This window comes from Delphinapterus leucas, chromosome 2 (assembly GCF_059928025.1).
Source record: "Delphinapterus leucas isolate spDelLeu-1000000601 "Yukka" chromosome 2, BTC_Dleu_Yukka2, whole genome shotgun sequence".
NCBI lineage: Eukaryota > Metazoa > Chordata > Mammalia > Artiodactyla > Monodontidae > Delphinapterus > Delphinapterus leucas.
In genome coordinates, this window is record NC_143130.1 from 84490348 (window position 1) to 84511351 (window position 21004).

The 21004-nt window shown below is 37.1% G+C and overlaps 1 protein-coding gene across 1 annotated transcript; it reads left to right on the forward strand.

Annotated features, from left to right (window-relative positions):
* Window positions 1-279: 279 nt before the first annotated feature.
* ARPP19 (cAMP regulated phosphoprotein 19) lies at window positions 280-17933 on the forward strand. Its single transcript, XM_022579523.2, has 3 exons — window positions 280-423; window positions 9830-9952; window positions 13808-17933. Exons 1-3 carry the CDS (start codon window positions 379-381, stop codon window positions 13976-13978), a joined length of 339 nt encoding a protein of 112 aa, XP_022435231.1. The 5' UTR covers window positions 280-378; the 3' UTR covers window positions 13979-17933.
* The last annotated feature ends 3071 nt before the right edge of the window (window positions 17934-21004 follow it).

Genomic DNA, 21004 nt, shown 5'->3' on the forward strand with positions numbered 1-21004 from the left:
GGGAAGAGGCGGCTCCACTCATAAACTACAATTCCCAGGAAGCATTCGGCGGAAGGATGTGAGGTGAGGCGCGAGCTGCGACCTTTGAAGGAAAGAAGGAAGTTCTTGGGCGTCGCAGAGCGGGAGAAGCAGGCTAAGGTAGGTGAGGGCGCGGCGGGCCGAAGGGGGGGGCGGGCCAGCGGCGGGCCGTAGTGGTGGCGCCCGCCGGGCGCGGCGGGGCTGCGTGTCGTCATAAGGCGGCGGCCATTTTTGCGGGCAGAGACGGCCCGGGCGGGCGCTCGGGGAGCGGGGCGGGCTTGAGGCTGCGCGGCGGGCGGGCGGCCTTGGCCACCCGGTAATTGCTTCTCTTCCCGGCGTTTTGTCCGCAGAGGGAGCAGTATGTCCGCGGAAGTCCCCGAGGCAGCCTCCGCGGAGGAGCAGAAGGTGAGTGTGCCCGTGGAGCGGGCCGGGGAGCCCGCAAGGCCCAGGGCCGTCGCTGCCGTGGGCCGGGCCTGGCGGCGGCCTGGTCCCACCGCGGGCGGAGGGGCGCAGCCGGAGCCAGCCCGGCGCCGGTGCAGAGCCGGTGTGCCGCTCCTCCTCACCTGGCAAGGCCACACACTCCGGAACCGGCCGCCCGCAGGAGCTCGGGTAGTTAGCGCCGGCGTGGTGTGAGTTGGAGGTTCTCAGCGTCCTGGCTGAAACGTTCCTTTAGCGCCTGGGTGTGTCGGGGTTTCCCTTAATACTCAACTGTACACAAGAGCCCGTGACTTGGTCCTTATGCGTGGAGCCTAAGTTTTTCCGTGGGCTACACTTGGCTCATGAACCTTTATTTTTCCCTCGAAGAACTAACTGTCCAACTGCTTGTATTGTCTGCGTGTTCTTAACTCTAAAGGCGGTATCTCGTGTTGGGGCGGTGACTTAGACCTGGGTTGGAATTTCAGGTCCAGTCATTGTTAGCCGTGTAACTTTGGTCAGTTACTAAACTGTTCAAGCTTCAGTCTTCTCATCTGTAAAATAAGAACAATAGTCCTTGCTGGATACAGTTGTTGTGAAGCTTAAATGTGGTGGATAACTTACCGCTTTGGCGCAGCGTGTGCTCCGAAATGTGTGCCAGTGGGATTCGCCTATGGTGCTTGACTAAAACTCGAAAGGTTGGAATTTAAATTTTTTTTTTGCCAGCTGACTTGATCACGTGTTTCGTGGAAACATGGGAACATTTTGTAAACTCACTTGTAATACCTTGCTGATGTAGGGAAATAGGCCACGGATCGGTGTGATTCAGATTATGGATATAAAGGCTTTATATTTGTCTAGGCTAGTGCTTGCTTCTAAATAACCATAATTATTTAAAGAGTCAGAGGGCATTGTCATAAATAAGATTTGGTCTAATACTTGAATTTTGTAAGGGCTTCTGCTTTAGGTTACAACCATGCTCCTAATCAGGCTGAAAATTTGATTAGTGTTTTAAACCCATTCCATGTGTTCTTTACCATGTTAACTTTCCCTGAATTGGATGGTTCTGTTATGATATTACTTGTAAAGTAACTGGAGAAAAAAGCAATAACAAATAACAGGCCAAGTCACTACCTTATTCGAGAATATTCCGATGTAAACTATGTTGGGTATTTTTCACACTTTGCTAAAAATCGAACTTGGGGGCAAAAGAAAAGCATATATGCTATATATAATTTGAGGATTACAGTCATAATTGTAATATTAAATATTTATTGTAAAATATTTATCATGATGTTCATTATTGCTTAGGATTTAGGAGCCCAGATAAAACAGCAAACCCATGTCTGTGCTGTCTTGTCCTAAACACTAAAATCAACCTCAGTTTTGACTTCTGACGCACAGTAATGTGCTATGTAATTTTCTTTTATGAGATGTGTTAATATGTTGCCAAAGCGTGGAGTGTTGATTTCTGCATTGTAAATGCTTTCACTTGGGAGAGCCTAATATTTATGTCTCTTAACAAGTTTAAGGCTATCTTCAATGTGTCCTTTTTGTGTCTACATTAAAATTTTAATTCAGGTCCTTTGGTTTTAGGGCTGCTGTGTGAGGTTAGTAATATAACGTCCCTTCTTGAATTAAGGTTTGGCTGTAGATGTTAAGTGCCCGTAGCATGGATACCATCCCTAAACATGAGGAAAATGTGCAGAGTCACTTCTGTGTTCCTGTGAGCCAAATCACCTGTTTCTTCTATTTGGAAGAATAGTTAGATGACCTAAAAAAATTGGATTATTGTTTTTGTACCCAATTGACCTTCGAATTAAAGCCAAAGTATTCAGCTAAAATACCTTTATAGTTTTATGGTACGTCAGCCTATTGCTTCTGAAAAACTAAGGTAAAGAGATGAGCCTGGCATAGAGTAAGAGCCAAGTCACTATTTATCTACCTGAGTAGTATGCGCACCCTTGTTAAGAGAAGAAAACTGTATGGGACACTATTTTTTATTGCAATACTAATTAAATATTACAAACGTAAAAATAAGTATAAACTCTTATCTCTCTTACACCACTCTAAATCTGAAACAAACTAAATACAGACAAAAAGATTCTAAATTATTAATTCACTGTGGCATGGTATTTTGCTGAAACTGAATTTCCAGTGTATTGAGACTATGGTAGCAATCGTTAAAGTGCAGGAGCCTTTTGAGTTTGGCAAGTTAACACTCCCTTAGACCATATGAATTCTCAGTTCTCCCTTTTTTAAGAGTTAGTTGTATGGTCATTTAACTGTAGTCTTAGGTAGATCATTTACATTTTAAATTCAGCTCTGTAGTTTTCTCATTATTTGGACAAATGGAGTAGTAAATGAAAGCTCAGACACCCAAGTACCATAGGACTGCTTAAATATAAGATGACAATTCAGATGCCCTAAGATATGCTTATCTTTTTCTTTAGATTATCACCGAAGTGAAAAGTAAACATTATTTTAGCAGAGACCTCGTGGATCCATCATCCACTTTGAATAATACTTAGCTGAGACACGCATGCAGTCTGATCCTGGGGGTGAAAAGGGGCATGTGGAGCCTTAAAACACATAGTTCTGTTTTCATTGTGAGCATCTTAAACTCAGGACTCTCCTTTATTTATCTTTTCTCCCATGGCACCTAGGATAGTGCCTGGCATTGTTCTGAAAATGTTGGTTGAATGAATTTTTCTCCAGACTTTTCAGTTGCCAAAGCACTATGTCAATACAAATGACGATACTAGTACTGCAGTTAAAAAAAGAGAGGGATAGACCATGGTAATATAAAAAACCTTAGCTTAGACCCACTTAAGAAATCTGAATGAAAGTAGAAGGATGTTTATATGTATTTTTTCATATATATGGCTTTTAACTTTTCCTTAGAGAAGATCTTAATAGCAGATTCTCTAGAAAACAGGTTTTCTAGAGATTTTATTACAAAATTCATCAAATTAAGTTAGTAAGGTGTCTTGGGAAAGGCTAACTCAAGTAGAGCTTTCAACTTAAATATCTTTGTCAGTTTAAAAGGTATGCTTGGTGCTTTTGTGACTGGTGGAAGAGGAAGAGAACTACTGTTTAAATTACTTCATTATGTCATCAGTAAAGAGTGGATATAAATTGCTGTCCCATTTTCCCAGTTTTTAAAAAATCGTGGTTAATATTGGCCTTTTCTGGGACTGTTTTGACAGTACTTTTGGTAACCAAAAGGCTTAAGATATATTCAGTTTGGAGCACAACCTGCTCCTCTGGTTTGTTGTGCAACGATTGATTCTTAACAATCTAGAAGTAAACCTCAGAAAAGTTTTAAAATGTCTTTCAAAAAAAAAGCTCTTTCATTTGTTGTATAGTAAATTGCTGAGATAGCAACAGTGTTTAGGCTTGCCTGTTGTTTGTGCAAGACTTCAATACTTAACAACTTCTATTCCTGAACTTATAGTGTCTACTAAACATGAAATATTCCAAAGATAAGCTGTTGGTGAAACTATCACACGTTTAGAAAGTTTCTTAACTTTTAAAAAACAGTTGGAGTACATTGTATTTGTTCATTCAGTAGACTTTTATTGAACACCAATTAAATGCCAGGCACTGGGCAAGCAGCAAGGACTTAATAGAACTACAGAATTTTTCCACAGAGGTTGATAACAGTATTGGTTCCTTCCTGACACTATACCAAAGGATTTGTTGGCTTTCATTAATCTCATCCATCAATCAGTGCATCAGTGAACATATTGCTGAGCAGATTGAGAATTTACTTAGAGAGGTCAGATTTTTATTTGCTGATGTAGTTGTGTAACTTCCCTGCTGAAGACCAAAAAGTGGTATTAATCATTCAAACTTACTGTCAATTCCATGACAGACTACAAAATAATCCTTAATTATTTGAATATATGTATGTTTATATATGTGTATATATATGCTTTTATACCTTATACTCCTCCTACTTACAGAAAGCTTAGCTAGTATATTTCAATAGAATGATTCACAAAAATGCAAGTGCCTAACGTGAATAAATATTAGGCCCTGTGCTAATTGTAGAGTATACAACGAAGATTATTTTGGGGCATATGTTATTGCCAAGAGAATAACTACCACTTAAAATATTGTTTTTAAGTTTTTGTTTTTTGTACATCATAAGCATACATCTCTGTTGCAGTATCCTGGATTTCTGCTTTCCTAGTTTGTAGCCTAGAGTAAAAGTTCCAGAATTCTAATGATGCTTTTTCCCCCCTCCTCCCAAAGCTATTATCAGCATAGAAACCACTTAGCTAAATGAAGTCACTCATATTCCAGCATCTATTTCTAAAAACTAGTAAAATTTCTGTGTAACACAAAGGCCTCTTGGAGAGAGTAAAGATTCAAAACCAGACTTGAATTTTTAAAAATACTTTCTTCTTGGTTAAGCATGTCATTTCCCATCTTTGTTGATCCTTTCTATTGTATCTTTCTTTTTTATTTCATTAATTTCTGCTTTTTATTTTCTCCTGTTTTCTTTGGGTTCCGTTCTTTGTCTAACTTCTCAAGTTGGATGCATAGCTCATTGAGTTTTAGTTTTCTTTAATATAAGCCCTTAAGGGACACTTGTATCCCACAAATTTGGTATGTGTAGAATTTTTATTATTAGTTCCAAGTAATTTTTTTATTCCTATGATTCCTTTTTTAACCATGAATTATTTAGTAATGTACTTTAATTTCCAAATGGCAGGGATATATACAGTTTGAAATAATTGACTTTTAACTTTCTGAATTGCAGTCATAGATTGTGGCCTGGATGGAAATGGTTAAGACTCGCTTTATGGCCTAATATTTAGTCAGTTTTTCCATTTGTCCTTTAGAAGAATATGTATTTCCTAATTGTTGGATGCAGAATTAAAATCAAGTATGTTGACTACTTTGTCTTTTTCACATACCAATATGAGGAAGGTCTGTTGAACTCTCCTATGCTGATAGACCTATCAGTTGCTCCCTATAATTTTGTTGATTTATTTATTTTGAGGCTTTCTTATTAGAGGCATAAACATTAGATCTTCTGTATTCCTAATAAAGCTTTTTGGTCTTTTTTTTTTTTTTCCATTTCTTGTCCTCCTCACCCACTCCCCCCCCTTTTTTTTTCAATTGACTGATTTTCTTCTTCCATTTTACCCCCACTATTAGTTTGGAAGTTATATACTTTATTTTGTTATTAAATTGATTCCCCCTGAAATTTTATCAAGCCTCTTCAACTAAGCAAAGTGTAAAATTAATATCATAAATCTTTTTGTAAATGAGACAGAAACATAGAACACTTAAAACTTTAAAAAACTGTTGTATATTTTTTCTGTCCTTTTTTAACCTCACATATTAAGACATTAAAATTAGGAAAGTGACTGTGTCAATTATATTTCAATAAAGCTGGGGAAAAAATTAGAAAAGTGACTTGTTCAGTATGCATACATACATACCAATTTCTTGTTTGCTTTTTCCTTCTTTATCTCAGACCTTTTGAGGGATGTATTTTCATTCTAGCTGGAATAAATGTTCAGAAATTCCTTTGAAGGATGTCCAGAAACATGCAATCACACCAGATTTTGTGTGCTTCTTTGCATTTTTTAACGTGACTGTAGGGATAAATTGCCTTTTTAAAAACAAATTTCTATTGCAGCTTTTTATTTTAAATCACTGTGAAATGAAGTTCTCACAACATAAGACCTCTTCAAACTCCAAAGTCAGGCATCTGGAGTAGACTCTCAGGTCACTTCTCCCTCTTAGCCCTGTGTCCACCCCAGTCACCCAAAATCCTGCCAGGACCATCCTGGTGATCTCTTTTTATTTGTAATAGTTCTAGCAAAAGTTATACAACAGTTTATTCCTTTAATTTTAATTGGCAGTTTACATATATACATACTGCTATACATATTATCTCCTTTCTTTTAAATTACACAAATACTTTCTAGGAACTATTTCAGTAAATTGCTTATTTTACCTGATTTTGTCAGTTAATGTCCTGCTCTGGAGAATAGAAATCAATTTGGGTATTTCAGACAGAAAGGGATATGATTTAGGGGGTTAGGTTACAAATTATTTGAAAGGATAGAGTAGCAGAAAGGGGAAGATGATGTTTCCAGAGGTGAGGGATTGCAAAAAAATCTTTGACCCTGCAAGAGTGAGCACTATTCTGAGCCCAGCATCCTCTGCCCCATCTCACGTAGCTGCTACAATAGACGCTAATCATGAGCTTGATGCCCTTCTGCAGGAACACACAGGAGCTACTGCTGTCTGCACATTGTGTGGCATCACCAGGAATAAAATGGATTCTTTTTCCCATGCCTTTTAATTTGTTGTAGGTACCATTGGCAGAACCTTATAGGAATTCAGTCTGAGAAATGTGCTTTCAGGCTTATTCTAACTGTAGTGATTCAGGGGAGTGTTTAGAGAAGGGTGAGTGTGGGCTGAATGCCCATGGACACAGTCCACCACCTGACATGTTATTAATACTCCACAAGCAAACTGTACCTGCGTCAGATCATTGGTGAACATCCAGGCATTTGAACTTGCTTATCAATAAGTCCTAGAACTGTATACATTTGCAGAAGGTTTAAGAATGTTTCTGTATGATCCATTAAAAGTATTGTATGTGTCTTGATGGTACTGACTACATTTAAAAAATGTAGCTTAGGTCATATTTTCCACCCTTTTGGTGTTAAATGTAGCTGAAATCCTGAATCCAACTGCCAAGTTACACCTAGCAGGGACTTGCCATTGTGCTATGTATTTGGCCAGGAAGTCCAAGAATTGGTTTGTTTTTCTAGGACGTATTACAGATTTATTGTAAATCTAAATAATATTTTCAGCTGTAGGTGCTGTTTTGCCCAAAATATTTTTCAATAGTAAACTGTTTGAATTTAATTAAACTGTTTCATTTAATTCAATATTATATGTAAATATATACATAAATGTGTTCCTTATTAAGAAAATAGGGGAGTGCCAGATAAGATGGCATATTGTGCACAACTTTTTTCCCCTCGTATATAAAATGGGGAAATCTCCAGAAACGCTGGAAATTAGGGAAAGTTGCTACCCCATACTAGAAATTTTAAGGAATCTTTCTTAGATACAGAGAACTCATAATTCAAATCAAAGAAGTAGAGTGCTCTCATTTCCCAAGCCTAAGAAAGGTGGATGGTTTTAGTGGAAATGTAGGACTCTGTTAACACCCTTTAATTTGAAGGTGCTGGGACTGAAAGGCTATAATTGGGTTGGAGTCCTTTTCAACCAGTGTCCAAATTTAACGTCAGCCAATTTAAAAAACAATTGTATAGTGGAACCCAAGAGTAGGTCCCTCCCAAGTCCACTTATGAATTAACCACTATGGATACCCTGGGGCTGTAGTAGCGAAGTGAAGCCTCTGTGGTGACCCAGCGCACTCTCTTATACTAAACTGGGAACCTTAAATTTATATTATTTCTCCAGCTTATCTGATTAATACAATGTAGTCATATCTTGTATAGGGGTTAGGTTCTAAAGTTAGTAAGGCAAAAAATCACATATAACTGAAATCACCCTTGAAAAACCCAGTGAAGTCATGATCACATTAGAGACTGCCCCATCAATTCCCAGTAGGTCAGGTGGTAGTCACTTTTTTGTCTAGCGTTTGAACAGATGGCCGAGCTGGTTCTTCAGTTGATTGCCAGCTGAGGTAGTTGACTCCTGTTACAGGGGCCGAGTTTTTAAACACTGGAATGATAAACAGCATGTTGATACACTTACACTCTGAAAGAGACATACTCTGGGATTGAGACTCTCCTGGGAATGCAGGGTTGCGTCATAAACCTCACACTTGAGCTACCCTTTTTGAATGGAATGACTGGCAGAATCACCGATACTATTTAGAGTCTCTATCTCTGGCTGGGCACACATAGTTGAATTTTTTGTACATCGAGTGAATGATGCAACCACTGTAAAAAGAATGAAAATCAAGATATGTAGATGCATGAAACTGCAGCATAAGAAGAGAGTAGAACACTTGAAGCAGAAGGAAGCATACACATAAAAGAAGCCCCATAGAAAGGGTATATTTGACAGCAGCAGCAGCTTTTTTCTCAAAATCCTCTAAGACTAAAAATGAGAAAAGGTAACAACACATGAGGAAGCTTTTGAAGATGGAAAAAAATATTGACAATCTATAGGGTGAATAAAGTTGATTATAAAACATGTATGAAAATACTTCTGAGGAAGATACATGCAAAAATTATATGAAGTTGTTTCTTGAGTTCCTAGATTAATAAATGATTACTTGCTGCTGTGTAAGAACAGTAGGCTTGGCATTTATGGATAACATTTCTGCTTTTTGACTATTCATAAATAACCTGGAAGAATCAAGATATGCAGAGGTGTGTAATTTTGCTGAGCTGGTGTGCAGAAGTGAGTCCATTAGCTAAAAAGTATGCCGTGCCATTGCCCAGCCTCCCCTATCAAGGCAGCTCTATTTTTCTTGATTCATTCTTTCTTCTGCACTACTTGCCATGAAGTGGTAAACACTGCTTCCCTATATAATATTGCTCTTGGGGACTTCCCTGCAGTCCAGTGGTTAAGACTCCCCGCTTCCACTGCAGGGGGCACAGGTTCCATCCCTGGTTGGGGAACTAAGATCCCACGTGCCGTGTGGCACAGCCAATATATATATATATATGGAAGAAAGTAAGCTATATCAAGACTGGTGTTAAAAGTGAATAGGCTTAAGATACTGATAGTCCTTGGTCAGAAAACATATTTTTGATGCATTAAAGATGGGATCTTTGGCATGAAAACTGTTTTCCATTAAATATGGGTAGAAATTAGGCAATTAAATATACAGATGTAAAGATTGACAGAGATGATGTTTCTCTCCTTTAAAAATAACAAGGTCTTCTGCATTATTCAAGGAAAATATGATGGTAAGTAAGCTGCTGTTAATTTCTATTAAAGATTCTCAGAGCTTTCAATTAAATATGATCTTGAATAAACAGGAGGTCAAAAAGCTCTTTTTTATTTTAACAGTATTAAGATGGTTCTCTAAATATGGGCAAAGAGCTGATGAGTTCCATAGAAGGTGACTAACTATAAATGTATTATACATGACTGGAAAGTAATGGCAAGCAAGACTTCAGAGCTGAGCTATCTTGATATTTTTATCCAGTGTGTGGGGTGTTATACATGCATCACAGCTATAATAGAGCTGTCACATGGATCATTTGAAAAACAAGACAGAGATGTTTTAAAAGCCTCTGTGCTTGATTTCTTAGTCTGTTGCTGCATTATTTGGTATTTGACAACTAAAACCAGAATCCAGATATTTAAAAGGTGGAATTATCTAAAATAACTGAATTGTAATAGACAAGTAATTTATTTAAAATTATTTCAGGAAATGGAAGACAAAGTGACTAGTCCAGAGAAAGCTGAAGAAGCAAAATTAAAAGCCAGGTATCCTCATCTGGGACAAAAGCCTGGAGGTTCAGATTTTTTAAGGAAACGATTGCAGAAAGGGGTAAGTTCTCATGTGTAAATCTTCATATGTTTTCAGTCCTGTGAACTCATTGTGCCGAAAGAGGTTGTGAAATGGGTGTCTGTGTATATAGCTCTTTACCACCAGATGTGTGTGCATTGATAAGTATATATGTTGGCTATAGTTATATGTGGATTATTTTCTCAAATAAACCAAATTGCAAGGGAGTATTTTTTTCAGCTTTATTGAGTTATAACTGATGTAAAATATTATGTAACTTTAAGGTGTACAGTGTGATGATTTGATACCTGTACATATTGCTAAATGCTTACCATAATAAGGTTAGCTAACACATCTTTTACCTCACATAATTACCATTTTCTTCTTGTTATGGTGAGAACGTTAAAGCTTGACTCTCATAGCAACTTCCAAATATACAGTCTAATATTGTTAACTGTAGTTAACACCATGTTGTCCATTTATTAGATCCCTGGAACTTACTTATCTTATAATTGAAAGTTTGCACCCATTCACCAGCATCTCCCCATTTCCCCCACCACTCAGCCCCTGGCAACCACTGTTCTACTCTGTTTTCTACGAGTTTGATTCCACATATAAGTGATGTCATACACTAATTGTCTTTCTACCAAAAGAATATTTTAACATTAATTTTAGTTTAACAGATTACTTTTAAAAGTGGCAAAATATAGAATGGTGTTTTTATATAGCATGAAAGAATGACATTCACAGCTTTGAAATAATAGAATGACAAAGAAGGATTATACCAAAACATAAAAATAAAATCCTTGTTCCATGAAAAGTAATATGGTGGGGAAATTATTATAAAAATGTTAGTTAATATTTGTAATACATAAAATGGTTTTTCAAATACACAAGGAAAACATTAAGGTGCCCTAGATAAAGGATTTTAGCCGAGGAAATATTGTTATGAAACACAAAAAAATGTTTATCCAGGATAGAAATCAATGGAGTATGCATTAGAACAATTATTTCTTTGTAGCTTTAACTATAATAAAAAGCAGCATCATTATTCAACAGCAGAGATATAGTAAATAAATTGTGATAAGTCAACAAAGTAGAACATTATGTGGTCATTTAAAAAGCAAAGACCATAATATACAGGATAAGTAGAAAAAAGCAGCATTGAGAAACATGTTCTGCATTCTGTGTAAAATGTATCTGTACCAAGTCTCATTTTGAAATCATCCCATCAGATGTGGTTTTAGTATGAAATTATGTAATTTTCTTTGATTATTATTATTTGGATTTGGGATTTGACTATTAGTGTTTAGGAAACTTTTTTTCCTTTGCTAATCTTCAGTATAACTTATGCTAACAGCCCTTCCTCCAACATTTGGGCTGTTGACTTTGTCATTTTTCTAGCTTCAACGATTTATGACTTTAAGTATCTTCAAGTTAGAATTTATATACATTGTATCTTGGCGTTGGTGTTATAGATGTAAATAGTTGTCAATAAGAAAATGCCACTTGAATCAAGAAATTTATATAGAATTTGAGATGGGAGCTCTTGAATGATTCTGTATTTTACCAAAATGTCAGTGAATAAGCACTTTTATATTAGGGAAATGAAATGTTATATTCAACTATATAATTTCTTACTATGTTAAAAGAGTTTTTTAAAAAAATGTCTGGATCACAGGGTTTTAGCTTTCCTCTGTCGTAATAGCAAACTGACAAGTTATCTTAGTATCTTTAAACAGTTTCTTGTTCATTTGAGAGGGTTGGTTAGATATCATGTATTTTAGGTCCCTTTCTGTTTTATTGTACTTGTTAATGTTATTTATTCGGATACCTCTTTTTAGGCTTTTAACAATATGACGTGTAAGGGATATCAAGCAGCAGTCTGGCCCATGTTTTTTCATATTTGTGGAGTTTGTGAAGTCCCAAGAAAACTGAGGGTCCAGTTTTAAGAAACATGACCTTAAAATTAAGTATTGTCACTTTGGTGATCCATTAGTGTCAATGCAATTATAAATATGGATGTAAGTGTGGCCCTTAAATTGAAGTGGGAAAAGGCTCTTATAAGAGTGTCATCTAGATGGTACAGAATATGTTAATTTTTAAATTTTTCACTTATACAAAATTTAAAAATTGTTAAAGACAAGTAATATTGCCTTCTTGAACTGTATCTTTTCCAATATGAGAAACATTGATCTAGTTCATTCCTCTACCTAGAGCAGTTATAATTATTAAGCATTGAGTTTAGTTTTTCTCTCACCACACTAAATAAATTTAATTCCTTTTCCTCAAGCAAAGTAGCCTAATCTACAGATAAGTGTGACCCCTTGTGATGAACCTTTGTTTACTATAAAATAGGTAACATTAGAAACAGACTTTATTACATTGGGGAAACTCTGCCTAAAATTTGCGCTATGTGTTAAAGTTCTCATTTTGTGCTTTTGACTCTAAGAAATTTGGCAGTCTACTTTCTCTTTTAGAGGCTACTAAACTTCAGAAGTAGCTCTCTAATATAATATAGTACATCAGAAGTTCTGAGGTTTTTTTTTTCCACTACACTTATTTTAAAACGTGCAGAAATGAAGCTGCAGCAAGTCTTAGAAAGGCCTGGTCCAAGTTTCCTACTCTGTGTGTAGTGACACATGAAAAGCAATTTCTAACTTTAGACTCTGGCCTAAGGCCAAATGCTTATAAAAGAATAGTCACTGGAGGGAGGCAGCCAGTGAGACCTTTTATTTCAGGCCATTCAGCAATCTTAAACTAAGCTGTGAGTTCCTAGCTCCTTGATTTACCACTTGAGTTACCCCTGAAGGCTCAAAGAGGATATTTATATTTCCTCCCCTTCATCCTTTGTCCAAGCCCTCATCTCGTATCTGGATTCTTGTCTATGCTATAGGCAAAGGTTAGGTTCCCCTCCTTTGAGTAACCATAGCACCTCATGTATTTAAAACTGTAACGGTGGATTTACTTGGCTGTTGTCCATCTTTATATCTCTCTTCATGATTCACACAGTGCCTCGTGTAGTATTGCAGGCACTCAGTAAAGGTAGGCTAAACATGATAGGTGAAAGTCATAACCCAGGCAAATTCATCTGTTTTTACCTCGGAACAGACTAACTCATGTAGGTTATCTATATTAAGGTTGATCTTTAGGTCCACAATTTCTATTTCAGTGATAAATGGTGTGGTTGTTACCTCATCCATCTCCAACTAATAAGAGCGATTGTTGTACTTAGTGTCTTAGGTGAAAAATGGTGGTATAGGATAGGGTTGTGTATTTTAAGTGATAATTAATTTCTAATGAGTTCATTTCTTTTATTACCCTAAGCATTTATATTTTAACCTTAATTTTTATGTTAGTGAACTGCTCTAATTCAAATAAATGGTTTAAATCCTTACAGAACAGTTCATCTTAGATGACAGAGTACCAGCAACTATAAATAATAGTTTTAATAATTGTAAGCTTGATTGGAGGTGGGTGACATCCCAAATGCAAGTTGGTGGATTGTGTGTTTTTATTTTCAAAATCATTTAAACAAGAAATTCATGCTGGTTTTTCCATTAGTAAGTGAAAGGCTTGTGTCCCACTCTTTAAGTCCAGGGCTATTAGCTCCCAGATAGATTGATATGGAAGTTGATGTCAATATTGAGGGTTCCATACTGGAACTAGAATGGTATATGTAAGCCTGAAGAAAGGGTTCTTGCCTGACTTCTCAGCTGTTGACTTGTGATAGAACTCACTGTAGAGTCATAGCTATTTCGTGTACCTGATGTTTTTGTTTAAAAACTTTTAGGTTTATTTTATTTTGACAGTACAGGGTCACATCTGTATCTTAAACCAGTGTAATTGCATATGAAAGCTTTTTAAACTCTACTCTGAATTTTTTTTTTCTTGTAGCAAAAATATTTTGATTCTGGGGATTACAACATGGCTAAAGCAAAAATGAAGAACAAGCAACTTCCTACTGCAGCTCCAGATAAGACAGACGTCACTGGTGACCACATTCCCACTCCACAGGACCTTCCTCAACGGAAACCATCTCTTGTTGCTAGCAAGCTGGCTGGCTGATTAAAAGAGCTGAACTGCATGAATCTTCTAATTCCCATTATTTCTCCTTAATATGTTACTTCTCCACTTTTTATTTCCTTTCACTCACTAAGTCGTTTGAGAGTTATGGCTTTACAGGTAGTGGTAGTGTGTGTGTAAGGGAATATACACGTGTAGAGTTTTGATTAGTTTAACAGTGCACTGATGAAAAGAACATGTTAGAGCAATGTAAAGTAATCTACTTGAAAATAATTGTATATATTACCTAACTCCTAGTGTAGGACTGGTTCCAACAAGTAACAAGCAAGTTTTACAATTTTAATGTTTTGGCTTTCTTTAATTCATCTTAATTATAGCTTTGTATGTTACTTTTATTTAATGTAACCTTTATTGTGTTGATTTCTTCTGTATTTTCCTTTTGAATTTTGTAAAACGGAAGTTGAAGACCACAAGTTAGAAGAAAGGTCACATATTTCAAACATAAATAGATGGGGCTTCAAAAGATTTGTATCCTGTGCTTGAACTTGAATGGCCTTAAATCTGTTTCAGCTTTAACAATAGAATTTTACTTGGGCAATATTTGCCCATTCTGGTGTAACTTATGTGACTCTAGTGCTTAACAGCTGCTGTTGAAGAGTATTCTTATTCAGTTCTGTAGTGTTAGAATACCTTTTGTTGTTGAAGATGTGAATGAAGTGTGCATGTGCATCGACTGTTGAATTCACTTTTGTGCCATTTTTGTAAATACAGTAGTTTTGCACAACCTCTCACAACTGTCTGTATTAATTTCACATATTAAAGAGTAGATGATGTGCCAACCAGAAGCACAAGAGTTCCTACACAAAACCCTATGTGTCATTAGAGCTTCTGCATAGTAAGAGTAGTTTACAGTCTTGGGGTTATAGAATACCAAACTGAAATCTTTGCTCAGTCTGCCATAGACTTAAGCTTTTTCATTTGTTCCTCATATCCATGACATTCAGTGGCCTTGTGCAAATATGATATGTTGCTTAGGCATATCTTTTGTCCTATGCAGAACATTTCATTTTGACTTTTATGAAAATTACAATTCATGTAATTTATATAAACTTTTTTAATGTAGAAACTTTTTACTTCCACAGTCAATTTTGGGGACACTAGAATAAAATACTTTGCCTCCTGTGGCCCCTTCCTTCTTTTTTTCTTGCTTCTTTGACTCAAATTGTGTTGGGCTGTGCCGTTCAGTCTCTTCAGAAACATAGGTGTCTATATCTTTACTCTTGAAATTTGCTCTATTGAATGCTGTATATTCTAACACAATGATGATATTTTCCTTATAATATTTCTCAGTTGTTAATTAACCACTCTTAATCCTGTATTGTTAAGAATTGACAATTGTTTAAATAAAAGGAAATTTATAATGAAACAAATATTTGAGAAGATTGGCCCAGGAACCTAGTCAGGATGAGCTGAATTTTAAGTAATATAATGAGCTAGGTGAATTAGGCTTGTGACAATTAGAGGAATTTACGTGATAGGTGGAACATATTCATAATAAATACTTAGATATTTTGTTTCTATAGATGTCACTTTAATAAAATACAATACTTATGGTTTATCTAGTTAGTAAGAACTTTAATTAACAGACTTAACTGGGAGAAATTTCCTGGTCTTTTAGGAGCTCTTCCCATGATGCTGAGGATATGTAGCCTGAGATGACAGTATATTTTTCTTCATCTTTGACTTGTGCAGGGCCTTCCCCTCTTTTGGATCCAGGCATCTTTTCTGGATCTTGGCTCCATTTGTATACCTGCTTTCCTATGACCCCATATCACCATAGATGGTGCCTTGAGCATAGTACCTGCACTTAAAGGCTGCCTAGCTCTCTGAGGAAAACTTGGTGATTATCTTCGTGCTTCACCCACCCCAAAAGGCAGAAAACAACAAAATCGATAATGTGTTAATTTGTTACTGTAAGGATTAGTTATATATAAATAGATTTCTAACAGGAGTATGTAGGTTATTCCAAAGTATGTATAATCATTGTAGGATTATTTAAGAATTACAAAATAGCCCAAAGTAGACTATCTAGTGGTTTTGTTTTGTTTTTATGACTATTTGCAAGCTATCACCATTAAATTCACACACACACATCAGAGATTAATCTCAAAGATCAGACCATGTTACTGATTATGGTAGGACTCCTGCTATGGTTTGTGACAAGTGATGTAATCTCTGCCTGAGTTTTCATTTGTAAAATACAATGCTAATATTAACCTACCTCAAAACTTGTTGAGGATCTGTGAAATACTGAGTAAGTGCCCCAAATAAAACATTGTTGATTGTCTTTTTATTAAAACTAAATTTCCTCATTAAACCAACCTGCCTTCTGTAAAGTCACAGTAATAGAAATCTCAGGATTTTCCATCAGAAAAGACCTGTCATTTAGGACTTGTAGGTATAATTGCTTAGCCTCCATTATTGGTGCTTGGGATAGAGGTTTTACATTTTTCTGTTTTTGTTCTGCTTGAAAGCTCAGTTAATTGAAGACATATTTGCAGGCTGTTTCACCATTGCTTGAATGAAGATTTTTGACCAAGGTGGGCTTAATCAAACATTTCTGTGGTTTCAGAATTGTGGTTTGAGAAATGGCCAGTTTTAATCATTGTCCTTCTTATTATAAATGAATGTTGGAGTAAACAAGTTGGAGATAAATACTTCATGAAAACTAGCTAATGTCTGAACTCAGTTACCTGTTTTATGTCCAGTAGCTCCTATTTGATAATACAGTTCTGAGAAACGTTTCATTTTTAAAGGCTGCATCTGACTAAAACAATTATTGGCATGTTGGGATAGTAAGGACTGTTGGATTGTTTTGAGGAACTGAAAGGAGCATTTTTGCAGTCTATTTACAAGTTATTCAATATTCCTTTGCTGCTCACCTAAAAATAAGTCTTAACTATTCATCAAGCCCTCTACTTGTTGTTACTTCACTTGGAATTTGTTGCTGTTTTTACTTGATGTAACAAAACTATACCTCTGAATGTTTATTGATACTTTTTACTAAATCAGACATGTATTCTTTCTCAATCCAAATTAGTGAAGTTTTATCAGTGCTGAAATATGATCTCTACTTGAATTGTGCTCTAAGCTTGGTGTTTGGTGATCCAGGGGCAAGTATCCAATAGGAAGAGCATGTCTGAATGGCAACTTAAGCAGTTTCTGTGCTTAAGAAACTTAAGCAGTTTCTTTTTACATTCCCCAACATTCAGACACATTTCTTCCATTTTTCATTTTCCTTTTTCACCTCATTTTACTTCACTTCTCCCCCCTCCCATCCCTGCTTATTTCTTAAGCCGCCTGATGGCATCTGTTAAATGGTATTTAGGACTGATGAATGATCAATCCTTTAATACCCTTCTCAATATAACACAATTAAGGACCCATTTAAAATTTTCTAACACACTGTCCTCATCTGGATAATGACAAGTTTGAGCCACCGTCCCTACTCTGCAATTCAGCATGCACTGCCAGTCTTGCCCCATATCCCTTCTCCCCCTGACATCACACCACACCTTGTAAAATTGGGATCAAAGAAGTCTCATTCTGGGATTGTTAATCTAAGGATAAAAACACTGATTTTAATACTGTTTTACTAGTTTCTGCCTGTTAAAGCAGGTAGGCCTATAGGTTTTATTCTGGAAATCACTGATGGTCACGACAGCCATTAATTATGTTTGTATTTTGTTATTTATCAACTAAACAGCATTTGAAAGAAAAATCTAATTTCTTTAATATACCCTCAGATCTGTTACTGCATCTTTTATTTGTGATGCAGTAGGACACTTGCCTGTATTAAAAGGGCCAAGAGCAAATGCCTTTTTTGTTGAACATGTCTATAGAGTTGGCAGTTAATGCTGAAATTTGTTAAATAGCTCTTCCAAAATTATACTTGTGAAATACACAAAAATAAATTGATCTACTTAATTTCTATTGATTCGATTTGCAGTTTTTGTCTCATTTAAGTGTTATATTGTTTTTCAGTATATTTTCTGAAGTTGATCCCTTTAGATTTCAGCTACTACGATATGCAGAAAGAATTTGACTATGGTAGTCTTAAATTTTCTTGTAATTTACATAGTGTTTGTTTATGAGGTCTTAGCAGCCTAACTTATATTTGTAAAGGCTTTGTAATTTAGGTAACATGAAATGCTTGCAGATTGTGAGTCTTCTCCATCTCAGATATAAAACACTCTAGTACAATACTGTCAGAAATAGAAAGATGGATGAGACATTCGGAGAAATTTTATATACATACAGTTGACCCTTGAACAATATGGGGGGTTAGGGGTGCCAACCCTGGGCGCAGTTGAAATTTTGTGTATAACTTACAGTCTTCCCCCCTTATCCGTGGTTCTGCATCCACAGATTCAACCAATCACAGATCGTGTAATACTGTAGTGTGTATTTAGTGAAAAATTCCACCTCTAAGTGGTCCCGCACAATTCAAACCCGTGTTGTTTAAAGGGTCAACTGTATGTGTGTGTGTGCATTTAGATAGATGGATAGATAAAACTTAATGCAAGGTGGAAGTATTATATCCCTTAAGAGAAATAGGAATAAGAAAGTTCCAGGAAGTCTAGAGGAATGCATTATTAAATTTAGGGGATAAATGGGATGAGTGGTAAATTAGGGAAATTTTAGAGGTAGTTTTGAGAGATGGGTTGCTGTAGGCATTGGTGGAGGGAAAGGGAGAAAGAAGCATTTTAGGTGGAGGGCTGTTATTTTCAAATAGGCAAGGAGTTGGGAAAATGTGGCTCTGTATAAGGAAGTTTGGTTGGAGATCAAGGCATGCGAAGGAACTTGATTTTCCTGCATAACACTGTCCTTTCCTCCAGCCTTCAACTCAGTAAATACACCTCTGTGCACTTGCCCACTTGAGTACTCGAGCCAACGTTAGAAGTTATCCTTTATTCCTCGGAGGCTGTGACCAACACCCACCTAAATACACTGAATTTGTCCATTTCTCTTCCCTGCTGGCACCATACCCAAAGCCACTATTTCTTACCTGGACAACTGCTATAGTTCTAACACATAACTTTCTTTTTTTTGCGGTACACGGGCCTCTCGCTGTTGTGGCCTCTCCCGTTGCGGAGCACAGGCTCCGGACGCACAGGCTCAGCGGCCATGGCTCACGGGCCCAGCCGCTCCGCGGCATGTAGGATCTTCCCGGACCGGGGCATGAACCCGTGTCCCCTGCATCGGCAGGCGGACTCTCGACCACTGCGCCACCAGGGAAGCCCTAACACATAACTTTCTACTCCTGCTCCCTTGTGTGTGCTGCAGTCCCACCCATTCCCGCTGCCCCATCCCATTTCCATTCTGAAATCATATATCCAAGATCCTTTTGCCCCTGTTGAACATGTTTCTTTTCCATTAAACACTTCCCCTGTTTCATAGTTTGGCTAGCTCTTTTTCATTCTGAAGTCGGATCAAATTTAACTTCCTTAGATGAAGTCTTGATTCGTTATTGCATCCCTAGCACCTAGAAACAGCTTATACATACTACATGCTTGTTGAATGAATAAAGTGAAATGGAATTGGAATACTGGGTTGGAAATTAAGTGAGAAACCAGATTAAGGTTATGGATGCAGAGAGATGATTCTCCATTCAGTCACGTCTGACCTTTCCTTCATTGCAGTAGGCCTTTATACTCTGTTTCTCTGCATGAGGAGAAATGTCAAAGAGCTTTGCTCTCATAAACCTCACATCACTGAAATTGGTGCGCCTGATTTTCCATGGCAAGGATGTATTAAATGTTCACTGCTTCTCTACTCTTGTGATCACAACCTTGCAAACATTCTGCATCTGGTTTCTGAGGCTCTTTATTGCCCCATTACCAATAACTTGGGCTGATTAGTGTCTTGTAGACTCTCACTTTCCTGCAACTATACAAGCTAACATTCCTAATGACTTTGTCTATAGATGTAAGGTGCCAGTTGCTTGAGTTACTGCAAAAATGATCACTATAGAGCAGCCATATTTTTAGGATAAAGATCAGAAGCAGACACACCAGTGCGCAGCTTTCTGTCACACCACACTTAACAAGTTACAGAACACAAACCTTTCACTTCTTCAGTAGAATATCCTGGGTATATTCTGTTACAGTATTGCCAGCTGTTTGCAGTATATTCACATTCCTATGGGAGATTGGTTCTACAGAAGCAAAGGGAGGAAAAACTTCAATAAGAGGATGGTCGTCTACAGAGTAGAGTGCAGCAGAATGAAGAGTGGCACCTGAGAAAAGGCCACTGGAAATTGGTATCACTGATCATTTGGAGAGAGCAGTTTCAGTAGAGGTGTGCATGGGCCTGGGACAGAGGGACAGAAAAGGAACAATAAGTGATTAAAGGTGAGTTAGTGGAGAGGATGTGATTTTTTGAGAATTTCTGAGGTACATAAAAGAAGATACAGTCTTTGGCTTTGCTTTTAAATGTAGGAAAGATTTCAGTTTGGTTACAAATAGGCAAAACAAAAGCATGGGAGAAAAACCAAAGATACAGAAGAGGCAAGAGGGCAAGAGCTGGGGTTGAGAGCATGCGTGAGGAGATTAGCCTTGGCATGTCTTCTAAACAGAGGATGAATGACTAGAGTGCAGGTGGGGGAAAGGGATACTAGAGGAGAGTGGTCACTGAATGACCTTAGTCCTACTTGTAAGAGAGGGGGGTTGAGGTCATTTTCCTGGAGGGTATGAAGAGAAGAGGGTAGAGCTTTGAGACCCAGGGACTCTTTATAGCTTTGTAAAAGCATGCATGTACTTAACAGATCCAGAAAGGATCTAGAAATTTAAAAGTGGTTTCATTGGGATCATTGTTTGAATTCACAACGTTTTTTTAAATTTAAAATTTTTAAAGGAGAACTGAATGGAGCAAATGCCTTCTGTGGGGCATCAATCGTTGGGGTAAAAATGTGGAAAAGAATGGTAGAACCAAAACCTGGTTCTAAATTAAATTATTAGGTTTCTTTTCCTGCTCCTCTTCACTTTTTTAAAAGGTAGAAGTATACTT

What these genes read in the sequence shown, in the direction of transcription:
- ARPP19 (XM_022579523.2), top strand. Translation starts at nt 379, where the DNA reads ATGTCCGCGGAAGTCCCCGAGGCAGCCTCCGCGGAGGAGCAGAAG. An exon ending in CCTCCGCGGAGGAGCAGAAG is followed by an intron (nt 424 to 9,829) that starts GTGAGTGTGCCC and finishes AAATTATTTCAG; the next exon opens with GAAATGGAAGACAAAGTGAC. An exon ending in GGAAACGATTGCAGAAAGGG is followed by an intron (nt 9,953 to 13,807) that starts GTAAGTTCTCAT and finishes TTTTTCTTGTAG; the next exon opens with CAAAAATATTTTGATTCTGG.